General features: G+C 39.8%; 1 protein-coding gene and 1 non-coding gene across 4 annotated transcripts in view; one reads left to right on the top strand and one right to left on the bottom strand.

Moving 5' to 3' along the window:
* TAF5L (TATA-box binding protein associated factor 5 like) overlaps positions 1–15,029 on the top strand; it is a 33,678-nt gene extending 18,649 nt beyond the window's left edge. For all 3 annotated transcript variants that reach the window (XM_007538916.3, XM_060192025.1, XM_016195144.2), the window contains exons 4-5: positions 155–882; positions 10,961–15,029. In XM_007538916.3, the coding sequence (XP_007538978.1) occupies positions 155–882; positions 10,961–11,758 (1,526 nt within the window). In that variant the 3' untranslated portion in view covers positions 11,759–15,029. The remainder of the gene's footprint in view (positions 1–154; positions 883–10,960) is intronic.
* On the bottom strand, positions 9,478–9,583 carry LOC132539158 (U6 spliceosomal RNA). The gene has a single exon (XR_009550460.1). It is a non-coding gene; the product is annotated as a U6 spliceosomal RNA (small nuclear RNA).
* Positions 15,030–16,867: the final 1,838 nt, after the last annotated feature.

Raw genomic sequence — 16,867 nt, 5'->3', positions numbered from 1 at the left:
TTTCTAGAATTCTGTGTTAGACTTCCATTTCAATCAGTGAACCTTAGAGTATAGGGTCCTGGTAAAATGTTAAGTGATAGTGAATTCCCTAGGAAAGTCACATGATTCTTTGAGATTATACCAATTATAAATCTCTCACTTTTTTTTATTGTAGATTCTGATTCCCAGCATAGCCATGAAGTGATGCCTCTCCTCTATCCTCTATTTGTCTACCTCCATCTCCATCTGGTCCAGAATAGTCCGAAGAGCACAGTGGAAAGTTTTTATAGCCGCTTCCATGGAATGTTTCTGCAGAATGCTAGCCAGAAGGATGTCATTGAGCAGCTACAGACCACTCAAACAATTCAGGACATCCTATCTAATTTCAAGCTTCGAGCATTCCTAGACAATAAGTATGTGGTCCGTCTCCAAGAAGACAGCTACAACTACCTTATCCGCTACCTCCAAAGTGACAACAACATAGCCTTGTGCAAAGTCCTTACCCTGCATATCCATATAGATGTACAACCTGCCAAGAGAACAGACTACCAACTCTATGCCAGCAGCAACTGCTCAAAAAGTGAGGGTAATGGCATAGAGGCTACGGACATGCCCACTCCTATTCTACAGAACGAGGCTGCACTAGAGGTCTTGCAGGAGAGTATTAAACGTGTCAAGGATGGTCCTCCTTCCCTCACTACCATCTGTTTCTATGCCTTCTATAATACAGAACAGCTGTTGAACACTGCAGAAATCTCTCCTGATAGCAAGCTGCTTGCTGCTGGGTTTGACAACTCCTCTATTAAACTGTGGAGTTTACGATCCAAGAAGTTAAAAGCAGAACCCCATCAAGTTGACGTGTCCCGCATCCACTTAGCTTGTGATATTCTGGAGGAGGAGGAGGTATGAATTTATTTTTTTCTTATTTGCCATGCTTCACTGCTCCAGGTTGACTTTTTCAGACAGAGTGATATAGAAAGACACTACAGCACCAAAACTTTCTCCACTGTGGTGGAAGCTAGGCTAGACTCAAATGGCTTAGATTTGATTTTGATTTTGATTATTATTTTTTTTACCAGAGCACTCCTCAGCTCTGCCTTATGGTAGTGAAGAGTGACTGAACCAGGAACTTCAGAGCCTCAGGCATCTAATTCTTTGCATAACCTTTATGCTATCTCCCTTGCCCAACATAATATATCTAGAGCAAATGAACTTCTTTACTTTCCTCATTATATCGGGGGGGCAAAATCTATTTTAACATTAATTGAGCATTATTAATGAATAGTCATTATCTATTATCAGATATATAAGGAACATTGCTAAATTTAAAGATCATTAACTAATACTAAGATTTACAGAGAGAGAGAGAGTAGAGATACAAATAAAAACAAATAGGGTTACTGGGTCAGAGGTTCTGCATTTTGATTTGTGTAAGTATTGTCTCTTTTACCATGGAAAGTTGTAGCAACTAGTCTCATCAGCAATAAATGAGAATACTGATTTTCACCTCTACTACAAACAATAGGCATTGTCAGTCTTTTAAAAAAATTAGGTTTTTTTTTTTAATTTAGTCCCTTTTTTTGCCCTTGTTGTTTTATTGTTGTTGCTATTGATATCATTGTTGTTGCATAGGACAGAGAGAAATGGAGAGAGGAGGGGAAGACAGGTGGAGAGAAAGATAGACACCTGCAGACCTGCTTCACTGCTTGTGAAGTGACTCCCCTGCAGGTGGGGAGCCTGGGGCTCAAACTGGGATCCTTATGCCAATCCTTGCGCTTAACCTGCTGCGCTACCGCCCAACTCCCTGTCAGTCTTTCTAAAGGTAGTGTAGTTCCCCTGACTTAATGTACCCCAGAAGATTCCCATAGCCCACCTTGAAAAGTACTCAAGAAGTGTATTTGATATTTAAACCATCTATCAGTAAAGTGCTCTTTGTTTCTTTGGGAATGGTCATTTAAAAGGGGCTGGGAGACTGAGTTTCAGGTCACCAAAGTCAGGGCCAGGAAGTGGCATGTCTAATTACCATGCATTAGGATCCAGATTCAAACACCCAGTCTTCACCTGCAGCAAGGGAAGATGCACAAGTAGTGGAACAGTGCTATGTGGGTTTGCTCTTTTGATTCTTCATGACTTCAGCCTCCACATAGGATTTATATTTATATTTATATATTTATATTTATATATTTATTATAATTATAATTATATTTATATTTATTTATATTTATAGTGCAGCAGGTTAAGTGCAGGTGGCGCTAAGCACAAGGACCCGCATAAGGATCCTGGTTCAAGCCCTGGCTCCCCACCTGCAGGGGTGTCGCTTCACAAGCGGTGAAACAGGTCTGCAGGTGTCTGTCTTTCTCTCCCTCTCTCTGTCTTCCCCCTCCCCTCTCCATTTCTCTCTGTTCTATCCAACAACAATGACAACAATAATAACTACAACAATAAAACAACAAGGGCAACAAAAGGGAATAAATAAAAATAAATATAAAAAATATTTTAAAAAAAAGGATTTATATTTATGTCTGGAATTGTGGGGCCTGATATGTCTTACATGTTTGCCATCTTCTAGGAAGACAGCAAACCATATAGCACTGAGCCTCTTGCCTTTTATTAGTTAGTTACAAGGTACATCAAAGGAATTCTAAAATAGCTTAAGTCAGCAAGAAAGACAGTGATTTGTTTAAGAGAACAGATGGTATTTAAGGGGAACAAGATGGGATAGGACAATCTGCATAAGTCAGCCATGGTAGAGTCTCTTTTAAACTAACATACTTTTGTTTAAAGTTCTGTCTTAACTAACATGCTTAAGGAGAAGCTCAACAGATTTATGACTACAATATCAGCATGTCAAGTGCCCCTTCATTCAAATCAGGTATCAAACTAGCTGTGGCCTGGAGCTTTGGCCCCATTGACACCTCTAGGTGTTTCGGGAAGTATCTGCTGGCCATGCACAATAATAAGGCCATGGGTTGTGAAAGCCTTATGGCAAATACAAGCCTGGCATGATGAGATATCTTCCCTGGTCCATTACCCAACAGTGCTGCAGGTGTGTCGTGCCTCTTGCCCCTTCTCTCCCTCTTTCCCTTTCTCTCTTTTTCTCCACCTCACCCCATATCAAATAAAGGAAAAACTTTATATTCTCTCTCTCTCTCTCTCTCCCTGTCTCTCTCTCACACAGGAATCAGTAGATTCATAGTGCATATACCAAGCCCCAGCTCTGCTAGCAATAAAGAAATAAATACCACCCGTTCACTTCCATTTGTTGGTAAGGATATCAAGAATATTGGGTACACAAATTAACCCTTTCTTTTTCAGTTCTTGTTTCCTGGGTCACAACTTTGAATTTTTGTTTCTTCTAACTAAAACAGTATAATTAAGAGGAGCTTGTTATGTTAAGTAAAAATCTAAAAATTTCAATGTACAGAACATTGATGTCTAGAATGTTATAGTGTCCTTTTTTAATATTTATTCCCTTTGTTGCCCTTGTTTTTTACTGTTGTGGTTATTATTGTTGTTGTTATTGACATCGTTGTTGGATAGGACAGAGAGAAATGGAGAGAGAAGGGAAGACAGGGGGAGAGAAAGATAGACACCTGTAAACCTGCTTCACCGCTTGTGAAGCAACTACCCTGCAGGTGGAGAGCCAGGGGCTTGAACCAGGACCCTTAACGCTGGTCCTTGTGCTTTAAACCACCTGCAGTTAACCTGCTGCACTACTGCCCGACTCCCCCAAACTACTTTTTTTACTGTAAATATATTTGAGTTACCAGTTTCTTTTTCTTGCAAATCATTTGAGCCTCATGGGGGGGTAAATTTCCTGGGGAAGGTTGGGACCTCCCTACATACTTTATTAGCCTTGATAATACTGAATTCAAGAGCTGACAAAAATAGCTCATTTATATACATTAGATATAAAATTACAATATTGGTCTAAAATTAATTTTTTAAAAACCTATCCTAGCTACCAGTGAAAACTGGCTCTGTCAATCAGTCTTGTAGTTGAAGACCCAGAAATGAAGAATAACCCTAATGAGTCCCAGGAAGTGAAAGAAATTAAATATGACTGCAGTTGGGAGGGAGAAGTAAGGCAGGAAACACTGTGGTACACTGTCTATGCAAGAGCATATGTACAAACCTAGGTTAGTAGCACCGTATCACCATGCTCAAGAATCCAGGTTCAAACCCCCCACATACACACTCGCTGCCTGCAGGGAGAACATTTCATGAGTGGTGAAGTAGGTCTGCAGGTGTCTTATCTTTTTCTCTCCCTTTTTTTTTTTTTTTTTAGGGATTTTATTTATTTGTTTATTAGTGATTTAATATTGATTTACAAAATTACAAGATAACGGGTACAGCTCCTCACTGTTCCCACCACCAGAGTTCTGGATGCCCAATCCCTGCACTATAAGCTACAGCAGTTCTCCCAAGGTTGCAGATATCGGTTAACTATAATTTCTACAACTACTTCTATATATTTGTTCACCCCCCTTTTTTTCTTTTTTACCTTCCCCCTTTTTTAAGGTCCCATCTTTTCTTGCTTTCTAAAGCATACACCTATTGCTACATCCAAATATCCCTCCCTTTTGCCTCTTTTCTCTCCAGTTCCTGATGGAATTGAAGTTCTGAGCCCTCTGGCTATCTTCCCCCTATCATTTCCCCTCCAATGGGAGTATGGATTAAATTATTTTGAGGTGCAGATGGTGGAGTTCTGTCTTCTTTAACTGCTTCTCTGCTAGACATGGGCATTGGCAGGTTATTCCATTCCACCAGGCTGTTTTTGTCTTTCCCTAGTGGTGTAGGGCTCTGGAGCAGTGAGGTACCAAGACACATTGGGGAGATTGTCTGGAGAAGTTAGGATGGAATCATGATAGCGTCTGCAACTTGGTGGCTAAAAGGCAGCAAGATATAAAGCCGGGCAAAATGATTAATGGACAGGAACCAAAAAGTAGGAGTAGAGCAGATGAGAACAGGGATCTTCGGGTGGAAAGAAGTTAGAAAGTCAATTTCAGGCATGTTCCTAGAAGCTCACGACTACCATAGTTTTTTGCTGAGTTTGATAGCTAACGTGGAGTTGAACAAAAATTTTGTCTGAGAAGATAGTGTCTAAGTAGAGAAAAGGGATAGAAAATTGGATTAAGGCAGAGAGTAGCTCCCATTCTTGGGGGGATCTGTGAATAAAATTAACTGTTTACCCCACCCATCTGACCCAGGGCCCATATATATATTTATATTTAGCACAGGAGCCTGTGGAAGCTCTGAGTCCCTGTTGGTCTGAGCTTGCAGTTCATGATCACAGATGGAACACTGAATGATGCCCTCATTTCAGGACCAGTCTTCTTCGAGTGGCAGGGCAGGATACCCAGCCTCCCTTCAGAGACTGGGACAGTCCCTTCCATTGCTGCTTTATGGTGAGGGCAAGGTCCTGGGAAGGCCCACAAGAGGGTTAACGATGATGTTCCCGATAGAAGTGACCAGTGATGTTGGTTTCTCTCCATCTCTATCTCCCCTTTCCTCTCAATTTCTCTTTGTTCTGTCAAATAAAAAGAAAAAATTTAAAAAGAAGTAGAAGAAAAAGAAAGAAAGAGAAAGGAAGGAAGAAGGAAAATGAAAAAAGTGGAACCAGAAGCCATGGATTCATACTGCTAGCACCTGGCAGAGCCCCAGTGATAACTTTGGTGGTAATAAAAATAAATAAAGTAGGGTAGTGGAAATAAATAAATGCTCAGCTACATAATTAATGTAGGTAATGAGAAAAAGGAAAAGCTGAGGATGACTTTATCTCCCAGGCTTGGTAGTGGCAAATTCTGTCCCCTCAAAGGGAATAATGCTATAATGAAAGTACCATAGATGCTGTCTGATGAGAAAGCTGACTTGGTAAGTAAGACATTTGCTTGCTTATCTGTGTTCACCGCCCAGATTCAAGCTTCAGGCATACAGCATTGCAGTAGTTACACAGTGGAGTATGTTTCAACTCTGGAGGCTCTCCCACTGGGTTGGTCTGTCTCTAAAGAAAGCTTGACTCTGGCACACCCTTCCCACTGCCTTTCAAAAAAAAAAGTCTTATTCCTTTCGTTGGGGGAAATAGCATAAAGGTTATGCAAACAGACTCTCATGCCTGAGGCTCACAGGTCCCAAGTTCATCCCCCAAACCACCATAGACCAGAGCTGAGCAATGTAAAAAAAGAGATTATATCTATTCTTCTTTTCAACCTTAAGAATTCCATTTTGAGAAATGCCCATTTACTATGGGGTCAAAATTGTATGGAGTTTTAGGCCCTGCTGTCATGAGAGAAATGGGAGAATTCGATCCTGAGCCATATGTATTCCAAGTTTCAGCTGGTTGTGCTGAGGACCTTGTGGGTCTGGGTAGAGCCACAGAAGAAAACATGGCTGGGTTATTTTCAGCTGTGGTCCTGGCAAAGAGCTGATAGTGATAACCAACAGAACCCTCTGGTTTCCCCATTTCTTGGTCTACAGAGTCAGCCAGACACTTTGCTATAGACTCAGCACAATTAAGACCCCTAGAAGGTGTCCTTTTGATTCCCACTGTACCCTGTCAGTACACTAGTTAGGTCCCCACTAAGGTGGTAAAGGTCCTCTTCGATTAACTGCCTGCTCCAAAAGACCTTAATCCTCAGAGATAGTAATGTGACCTTCAATTCAATAAGTTTTCCAAAGAATTTTTTTTTTATTTATTTAAGAAAGGAGACATTAACAAAACCGTAGGATAGGAGGCTTACAACTCCACACAATTCCCACCACCCAATCTCCCTATCCCATCCTCTCCCCTGATAGCTTTCCCATTCTCGATCCCTCTGGGAGTATGGACCCAGGGTCGTTGTGGGTTGCAGAAGGTAGAAGGTCTAGCTTCTGTAATTGCTTCCCCGCTGAACATGGGCGTTGACTGGTCGATCCATAATCCCAGTCTTCCTCTCTCTTTCCCTAGTAGGGTGGGTCTCTGGGGAAGTGGGGCTCCAGTACACATTGGTGGGGTCGTCAGTCCAGGGAAGTCTGGTTGGCATCATGCTGGCATCCAGAACCTGGTGGCTGAAAAGAGAGTTAATATACAAAGCCAAACAAATTGTTGAACAATCAAGGACCTAAAGGCTGGAATAGTGCAGATGAAGTGTTGAGGGGTACTCACTGCAGACTCTTTTGTACTTCTGCTTTCAGTTATATATTTTGCCCTGGTTTATGGACACGTGTGAACATATGCTCTATCTCAGGGGACCGGGTCTATATCTAGGTTTGGGGTCTTTATTGGGGAGTGGACCACCTGGGATGGAATTAGAGAATACTATGAAAGGAAAAATCTCACCCGAGTGATGAAACTAAATGGTGGTCATTCTACATGTGGAGTCTCTGGACACAGTCTGAAGTGAAGCATGCTGGGGTGGCACTCTTTGCATTGATTAGGTTGCGATCGGCAGATGCAATATTATTTGATTTGAACTGAGAGAAGCATGCAGGAAAGTGGGCCCCGCCCTAAGGTTCCAGGACTGGGGGAAATATAGGCTCTGTAGTGTAGATGTGAGGTTCCTGCTGTCTTAGGATTCAAGAAGACAATGGATACTTATTGTTATCATCACATTATTTGGCAGTTGGGTTAACTTTGAAAAGTCCCTTTGTTAGGGTTTGCTGTATAATACCCAGCATCTTGTATATAGCTGTGCTACTGGTTGCTTCTGTTCTCCCTGGTCTAGACTTTTGAGAGAGTCAGCATATCAAAGACTCAGCCTATGTATTAAAAAGACACAGTCTGTGTTTTAAAAAATTTGGGATATATGATCAATTTTTCCCCTCTCAGATTAATTAAATAGTGGTTTATATGACTACACTTTACTAGGAGTGTACATAAACACCATTCCCACCACCAAAAGACTGTGTCCTATCCCACCCACCCCCCACCACTGCTCCGGGAAGCTGAATGTCCACCCTCCCCCTCACCATAGGGTTTTTACTTTGGTGCCCTACTCTCCAAAGAATCTTAATGTAATTCATCGGGTCTTTGTTTGTTTCCACAGTTGTTATATAAACTTCTTATGAGCAATGAGTCACTCTTGAAATTTTTAAATGTTGTAACGTCTTTGGAAAGGAAAATTACTAATATTCTTGTTAAACTCATGACCTTAAGCTCCCAAATGCTTTTTATTTTTAATGTTGAGTGACTGACTGGAATAACCAATTTTTGAATATTTATATATCTGTGTTTGTTTTCTCTTAAAATATTGGAGGTGTTAATTTTATTTTGCACTTCAGAGTTTTCAAATAGAAGTTGAAGTGATACCTTTTTATATACAAGAGCCTAAGACTATTTATTGAATATGATGTTTTTCTAAGCTAACAAAAACAGCTTTTAACAAACTATACCTTACTCCTCTTCTGCCTCTTAATTACAATCTACTTTCCTTCATTGTGAATTCCAGGATTAATATAGCTATAGTTTTGAGTTTGTGAGAGAATGAAGGGGAAATTATTTCATGTTTAGTTTATATGTATTGAGATGTTGGTGGGTAAGAGAGAACCAGAATATTCTGGCACATTCACTGATGGAGATCAACTTAAGACTCCATGCCTAAAAATCCAGTGCCTTCTCCACTGTGTCATCTCCTGGACAACAGAAAAATAAATAAATATTAGACATAGTGTACTTTAGGGAAGAGGTCTTAGGAAATTTACTCCCTCAGTACTATTAGTATCCTCTCCCCCCCATAGGAATTTATTTCATTTCCAAGAATTGTATGAGTCACTAGACTTTGTTCAAGCAATTTTTTTTTTTTTTTTTTTTTTTTTTTTTACTTGGGAAAATATTAGAGACCCTCTAGAAACTTACACTTTTAAATTTCATCTTGGGGCCAGGCAGTAGCACAGTGGGTTAAGCACACATAGTGGGAAGTGCAAGGACCAGCGTAAGGATCCCAGTTCAATCCCCCCGCTCCCCACCTGCAAGGGGGATCACTTCACAAGCAGTGAAACAGGCCTGCAGGTGTCTATCTTCCTCTGCCCCTTTCTGTCTTCCCATCCTCTCTTGGCTTCTCTCTGACCTATTTAACGACAGCAGTAACAACAATAATAACAATAACAATGATAAGCAAGGGCAACAAAAGGGGAAAAAATAGCCTCCAGGACCAGTGGATTCATAGTTCAGGCACTGGGCCCCAGGGATAACCCAGGAGGCAAAAAAGAAAAGGCTCACTTTGATAGTGTGCTACTTTGCTGACCCTGCTGCATAAGGCAAAACTTCAGTACTCTGGTTTCTTTTATTCTTTCTCTCTCCCTCTTTGTCTTTGTCTCTCTGTAGATGAAAAAGAAGTCATCCCAGAGCAGTGATGACCAGGAAAAAAAAAAACTAAAACTTCATCTTTATTCCCTTTTGGACACAAGCAAATTATAACTGATGTCAGAGTGTGATTAATTTGTTGATAACTGTACATTTCAGGGTTACTATTTTCAAATGCCTAGGTCTTCTTTTGATCCTTATCATTCTGTATTGATTTTTTTTATTTTTTAATATGCATGACTTTGAGCATCATCTTTGCACAGGGGTTTGCTAGTCTTCTCTGGATCATTCTAGTTTTAGTATGTATACTGCCAAAGCTAGTACTGTATTAATCTTGAAGCAATAATGTATCTGCCTTTATCATAGATAACACTTGTGGGAGTCATAATCTTGTTAAGATGTTTCTTTGGTTTGTTTGGGAGGGTTGTTCATGTTTTGGTGGTGCCATGGCCTCACACTTGCATGGTTTCACCACTTCTGAAGCAACTTTTTCATTCTTTTTATTTGAGGTACAGAGCTAAACAGAGAGGGAAAGACACCAAAGCACTGGAACTTCTCCCCAGTGCCATGGTACTCTCTGTAGTGCTAGGACTCAATTCTAGAATCAAAACATGATGATCACTCATGATGAAATCAGCCAGGTGAGCTAACCTCTGCCCCTAGGAATTTTTAAGATTTATTTATTTATTTAATAATAGAACCAGAGAAACACTCTGGCACATACAGTATCAGAGATTAAAACTTAGAACCTCATGCTCATAAGTCCATCACTTTATCTACTACATCAGGCCAACACTAGGATTTCTCTAGAAACAAGGAATACTGTAGCATCTAAAGCAACTGAAATTGACGGATGAGATATAGCCATAGAATAAAAGAACTTAATATGTATATTCAAACAGTAAATCTACATCCCAGTAGGTGACACAGTTGATAAAGTGTTGGACTCTGACACAGGTGCCGCATTTGATAACTGGCATCGCATATGCCAGAGTGATGCTCTGATGTCCTTTCCCCTTCCTCTTTCTCTCTCATTAATGAATAAATCTTTATGAAAAAGTAAATTTTTGAAGTATATAATAATTAAAAATGAGAGTTACCATAGACTTATCTTTTTAAATCAGTTTTTGAAATCTCTTATCCTCTTAATAATAAAATCCAGTCATTCATTACTCTATATGAACAGCTTTGCATTGCACTATCTGTTGACTTGAGTCTCAGTTACAAGATGAGCTAAAATAAAAAAAGAAGAAGAAATTTGGGAGCCAGGTAGTGGTGTACCTGATTGAAGGCTCATGTTACAATGAAATAGGACCCAGGTTCCAGCGCCTGGTCCCTACCTGCAGGAGGCAAGCTTTCAAGTGGTGAAGCAGTGTTGCAGGTGTCTCTCTGTTGCCCCCTTCCTTCTCAATTTCTGGCTGTCTCTATGCAATAAATAAAGATAATTTTAAAGAATTAAGTAAACTTAAAAAAAAAAAAAAAAAAAGGAAAATTTGTGACTTATAATGAGTCTTCTAGGATCACCCTTAAGGGAAAAACCTAACTTGTCACTTTTTTCTGAATAGATACTATTTCCCAAACAGTGGCCCCTTTTTTGGGTGGTGGGGGGGCAGGGAGGACTAGACTTTCTGTTTTCCATAGTAGACCACTAAACAGTCTTTGTGTTTGTGCTTCTTTGCAACCCCACCCCAACATTATCAGGATGATGAAGAGGAAAGTGCAGGCACAGAAATGAAGATACTGCGAGGACACTGTGGACCAGTATACAGCACAAGATTCCTCACAGACAGCTCAGGGTTGCTCTCTTGTTCCGAAGACATGTCCATTAGGTACTGGGACCTTGGGAGTTTCACCAACACTGTATTGTACCAAGGACATGCCTACCCTGTGTGGGACCTGGACATTAGCCCATATAGCCTGTACTTTGCCAGTGGCTCTCATGACCGCACTGCAAGGCTATGGTCATTTGATCGGACGTACCCACTAAGAATATATGCAGGACACCTGGCAGATGTAGACTGTGTCAAATTCCACCCTAATTCAAACTACTTAGCTACAGGCTCAACCGACAAGACTGTCAGGCTATGGAGTGCTCAGCAGGGGAACTCTGTGAGGCTTTTCACAGGCCACCGTGGCCCTGTGCTTTCTCTTGCCTTCTCTCCCAATGGTAAGTACTTGGCATCAGCTGGTGAGGATCAACGATTGAAGCTATGGGACTTGGCCTCTGGCACCCTCTATAAAGAACTGAGAGGCCATACAGACAATATCACCAGTCTCACCTTCAGCCCAGACAGTAGTTTGATTGCTTCTGCCTCCATGGACAATTCTGTGCGTGTCTGGGACATTAGGAACACTTACTGCAGCACACCTGCCGATGGCTCCTCCAGTGAACTTGTGGGTGTATATACTGGGCAGATGAGTAATGTACTAAGTGTGCAGTTTATGGCCTGTAATCTCCTTCTAGTGACAGGAATTACTCAAGAAAATCAGGAACATTAATTTTTTTATCTTTATTTTAATGAACTGAGGTGGTGGTAAAGGCCTCCAGATTGAAAATCTAAGGACAACCTGAGATTGAATCACTGACAGACTGTGAAAAACTCCCCACTTCTCCTGTGCAGACACCCTGAGCACATCATCTTTTCACTGTCTCTCAAATGCCAAAGGACTCGGGAGTAGGAAAGGCGGTGATATATAGACATGAGATCAAGAATTAAGATATACCGTAGGTCAGATTGCAAGTTCTTACAAAGATCCCACTCTGTCCTCACAGGAGCATCTTTATGCTTCTGTCTCATTTTGCCATTTGTAAAACCAAGATGCTGCTTATCTTGCCTGGTACTGCTTTTGGCCTGAGGATGATAGCAGAGCATTCTCTCACAAGAAGCAGTGCTATGGGGTCATGTGTTACCAATTGCTTGAGTGGATGGGAAACTTTGGTGTAGGAATCTGAGGATGGGAACTAGGAAAGGGGGTGGGAATAATCCTGGCAAAGTCTTTCCTTTTCTGTAATTAAAAATCCAGGATTTTTTATTGTTATTATAATTATTATTGAGAAGAGGAAACCTAGCACTGGCAAAGAATGCCTTCTCTGCTCTTGTCTTTCAGGTTTGACTCCTGGCACTGGCTGTGATACTTGGAATTTTGAGGTTCAGGGAATTAAGAGAATCTGGTAGCACAGTGTATTGGGAGAAAGGGAAAATTTCTGGGTGTCAGATTGATCACTAAGGCTGACATTGTTTCTAGAAGTGGATGGGTGGATTTGATTTTAAAAAGTTTTGGGCTCTTGCAGCGATGGTGGGAATGAAAGATTTTTTACATGGCTACATTTCTGTTAACAGTTTTCTCTCCTGAGCAGACAAATAGTGAAGAAAATTTAAATGACAGGAAGTAATATGTCACAAGATAGAATTAAAAAATATTGAATTTACAAATGATAATTTATTCAGAGGTGTGGCTTTTTCAATATATTTTTCTTCAGAGATCACCCACTCTCGCCTCCTGCATCGCAATAGCAGTTTAATGAACACTTTGTGAAATAAATTCTAAGAACATACTTTTAAAAAGCATGTAAAGCTGTGCTTTGAGGATAAAGCAAATTCTAACTTGTGCAAAAGGATTAAATATTTCTGTTTTCTGAAAAGAGTTATTTTGTATTTTGTTTTCTATTAAAATGTATTTTAGTTTCCAAAAAGCAAAAAAAAAAAAAAGTGTTGGCATCTCATTTAAACTGTGAGGAAAGGCAGGTCAGGTGTATTGTATGGTCTACCCGGGTGACAAGCAGCTCACTCACCTTCAGAATAATACCTACTTAGAAAGACCAGACTTGCCCCAGTAGGGTATTTTTTATCTGTTGTATTCAGTTTGCTTTTGAATCATGATTCTTCTCAGTACTCATGTGAATGGTTAATAGCACTTAATACAATTTATACAGCTGAGATCTCCAACTGCCAACCCAAGACAATATATACTTTGCCATCTAAAGTTATTTGGTAGAATCTTCCAGTTTCTTTCAAGATCCCACCTAAGGGACATAAGAACTATGCCATTTAATCAATTCAAACTATTTATTGAACAATTCCATTAAGGACTCAGAGTAAATGATGCCAAGTTTTTAAGACTGTACGTTGAAATGTAATTTCTCTGGCACACACATCAAGATCAGGAAATAAAATAGAAAAATTCTGTGATTCAGTGCCCAAAATAATTTTTTCTACTTGAACCTAGAATATTAATAGGAAATGTTTCTTATTCATAAAATTCCATAAAATTGAGACATTAAGAAAGCTCCTTTGATGACTTAGCCAGACAGCTAAGTCATCCATGTCACCTGCAAGTAAAGCTATTATTCAAATGCATTTTTATCTGTAATATAGTAACTCAAGTTAGATTGTATGGTAATATTTCTAGAGAGAGTGAAATTCCTCATTTGGGCTGAATAACTCTCAGACATGAAAATGTCACTAATTTAGGATAATTTGGAAATATTTTGTGGGGTGTTTTTGTTGTTGTTTTTTTAAGAAGAGTGTCTCTGACTAAACAGAAAAATGTTATAGGTAATCATTGTTCACATTACCAATTATGTATATACTTTTGTTTCCACATCAAGCTCCTAATGATCTGCATAGTTGGCTTTTTCTTTTGTAAACTAATTTTAATGGGTAATTTAACTTTATAAATTGCTTCACAGAATTTCCCAAAAATATTAGGAATATTAAAGGCGTGTGTTTGTATGTTTAAGAGTGCATAAAGACATTTTTTATACCCATCAGTTTGCTCTCATGACATTTTTTTTTTCTTCAGAAAAAGGTAGACAGGACTAGTGATATTACTAGTTTATAGATTAAATTCCTGAAGACCAGAAAAGCTATTAATTACATTATCTTTTCACACTCAGAATGTCCAGGTCTTGATGTGTGAAATAAAGGATCTGTATTCAGTATCCTTAAGTTCTATCTGGAGAGTATAACCCTAATGGTAATAGAAAAAGTTCCACTCTCCAAAAAGAAAATATAAATATAAAGAAACTATTTAACAAGGTTGTATATAGTGCATACTATCTGCCACCCCAAGAGTTTATGAAATTTAACTTATTTTATCTTCATAACAAGCCTAGAGAGTATCATTATTATCCTCATTTTACAGATAAGGAATTGGAGGCACTGTTGTCTCTTGCCAGAGTGTCACATAGCTAGTAAATGGTGAAACCAAAATTTGAACCTATCCATGTCTCCCTTCAAGAGTGAATTGAGGTTAGTAATAACTAAATGTCCCTGGATTCCTTTGCCAGATAAGACTGCAATAAGCAGGAGCAGGTGGTAAGAAAAAATTTAATCTGTGGTGGAAAGAAACTTCATGCGTGGTGGAAAGAAACTTCAGAATACTTAGGTTTGTTCTCTTTTTTGTTTTTTTGAACCTTAGTAAATTTTTCTGGTGTGTGTGTATAAGGTGAGGGGAAATACCTATAATTTCTTAGACTAAAAGACTCAGAAAATCTGGTGGTTGTAATTTAACAGTAGTAATTTAAAAGGGAAAAAAACTAAGATAAAGTAACGAATAGTGATAACACAGGGAACAATTTAAGGCTTTTATATTCAAAATCTAGTTTCTAAAGATATTATTACTAGCTTCTCATTTGCTTTATTCATGTATTTAATATGTCTTGGTTGTATAAAAAAATCTATTGCATATGTCAGCTGCTAATTTTTCTATTGCCCAGATTGGTATTTAAGTATATGGATTAAAAGATTAGTCTGTGCTTCAACTTGTCTTTCACTTGCATGTTTTAGAGAAATGTCTTCTCACACACATACACACAACACACACACACACACACACACACACACACACACACACATTTCTTTATATCTACATGGCAGCCAAATTACTTGGTAACTACTTTGTGGTAAAAAGAAAAATCTTCATTATAAAATTTCAGAAACTCATGTTCCTTGTTAATTGAAATCTTAATTTAAACTATTATAATATAACTATAATTGTAATTCCTTTAAGAATTATGTTTATATGCTTTTTTTAGTGTTTATATATATATATATATATTTTTTTAAATTTATTTAAGAAAGGAGACATTAACAAAGCCGTAGGATAGGAGGCTTACAACTCCACAAATTCCCACCACCCAATCTCCATATCCCATCCACTCCCCTGATAGCTTTCCCATTTTCTATCCCTCTTGGAGTATGGACCCAGGGTCGTTGTGGGTTGCAGAAGGTAAAAGGTCTAGCTTCTGTAATTGCTTCCCCGCTGAACATGGGCGTTGACTGGTCGATCCATACTCCCAGTCTGCCTTTCTCTATCCCTAGTAGGGTGGGTGTCTGGGGAAGTGGAGCTCCAGTACACATTGATGGGGTCGTCTGTCCAGGGAAGTCTGGTCAGCATCTCGCTGGCATCCGGAACCTGGTGGCTGAAGAGAGTTAACATACAAAGCCAAACAAATTGTTGAACAATCATGGACCTAAAGACTGTAATAGTGCAGATGAAGTGTTGGGGGTATTCCCTGCATGCTCTTGTGTACTTCTGCTTTCAGGTATATATTTTTCCCCTAGTTTATGGGCACGTGTGAACCTATGCTCTATCTCAGGGGACCTGGACTGTTGTCAGAGAGATGCAAATAAAGACAACATTGTGATACCACCTCACTCCTGTGAGAATGGCATACATCAAAAAGGACAGCAGCAACAAATGTTGGAGAGGCTGTGGGGACAGAGGAACCCTTCTTTTTTTTTTTAATTTTTTATTTAAGAAAGGATTAGTGAACAAAAACATAAGGTAGGAGGGGTACAACTCCACACAATTCCCACCACCCAATCCCCATAACCCACCCCCTCCCATGGTAGCTTTCCCATTCCCTAGCCCTCTGGGAGCATGGACCCAGGGTCGTTGAGGGTTGCAGAAGGTAAAAAGTCTGGCTTCTGTAATTGCTTCCCCGCTGAACATGGGCATTGACTGGTCGGTCCATACTCCCAGTCTGCCTCTCTCTTTCCCTAGTAGGTGTGTGTCTGGGGAAGCTGAGCTCCAGGACACATTGGTGGGGTCTTCAATCCAGGGAAGCCTAGCCAGCATCCTGGTGGCATCTGGAACCTGGTGATTGAAAAGAGAGTTAACATATGAAGCCAAACAAGTTGTTGAGCAATCATGGATCCCAAGCTTGGAATAGTGGAGAGGAAGTGTTAGGGAGGTACTCACTGCAAACTCTAGTGTACTTCTGCTTTCAGGTATATATTTTGCAGTAGTTTATGGATACGTGTGCACATAAGCTCTCTCTCACAGAAACTGGTGTATATCTAGGTTATGGGACTTTGTTAGAAAGTGAACTACCTGAGATGAAATTAGAGTGTACTATAAAAGGAAAGGTCTCACCCGAGTAATGAAGCTGAAGGGTTGTCATTCCACACGTGAAGTCTCTGGATACAGTCTGAGGTGAAGCATGTTGAGGTGGCAATCGTTGCTTTGGTTAGGTTGTGATCGGCGGATGCAATATTATTTGGTTTGGATTGGGAGATGCATACGGGAAAGTGGGCCCTATCCAAGGGTTCCAGGACTGGGGGAAGTAGGGGCTCTATAGTGAAGATGTGAGGTTCCTGCTGT

Source organism: Erinaceus europaeus, chromosome 6, assembly GCF_950295315.1.
Source record: "Erinaceus europaeus chromosome 6, mEriEur2.1, whole genome shotgun sequence".
NCBI lineage: Eukaryota > Metazoa > Chordata > Mammalia > Eulipotyphla > Erinaceidae > Erinaceus > Erinaceus europaeus.
This window is presented reverse-complemented; position numbering and strand designations above follow the sequence as displayed.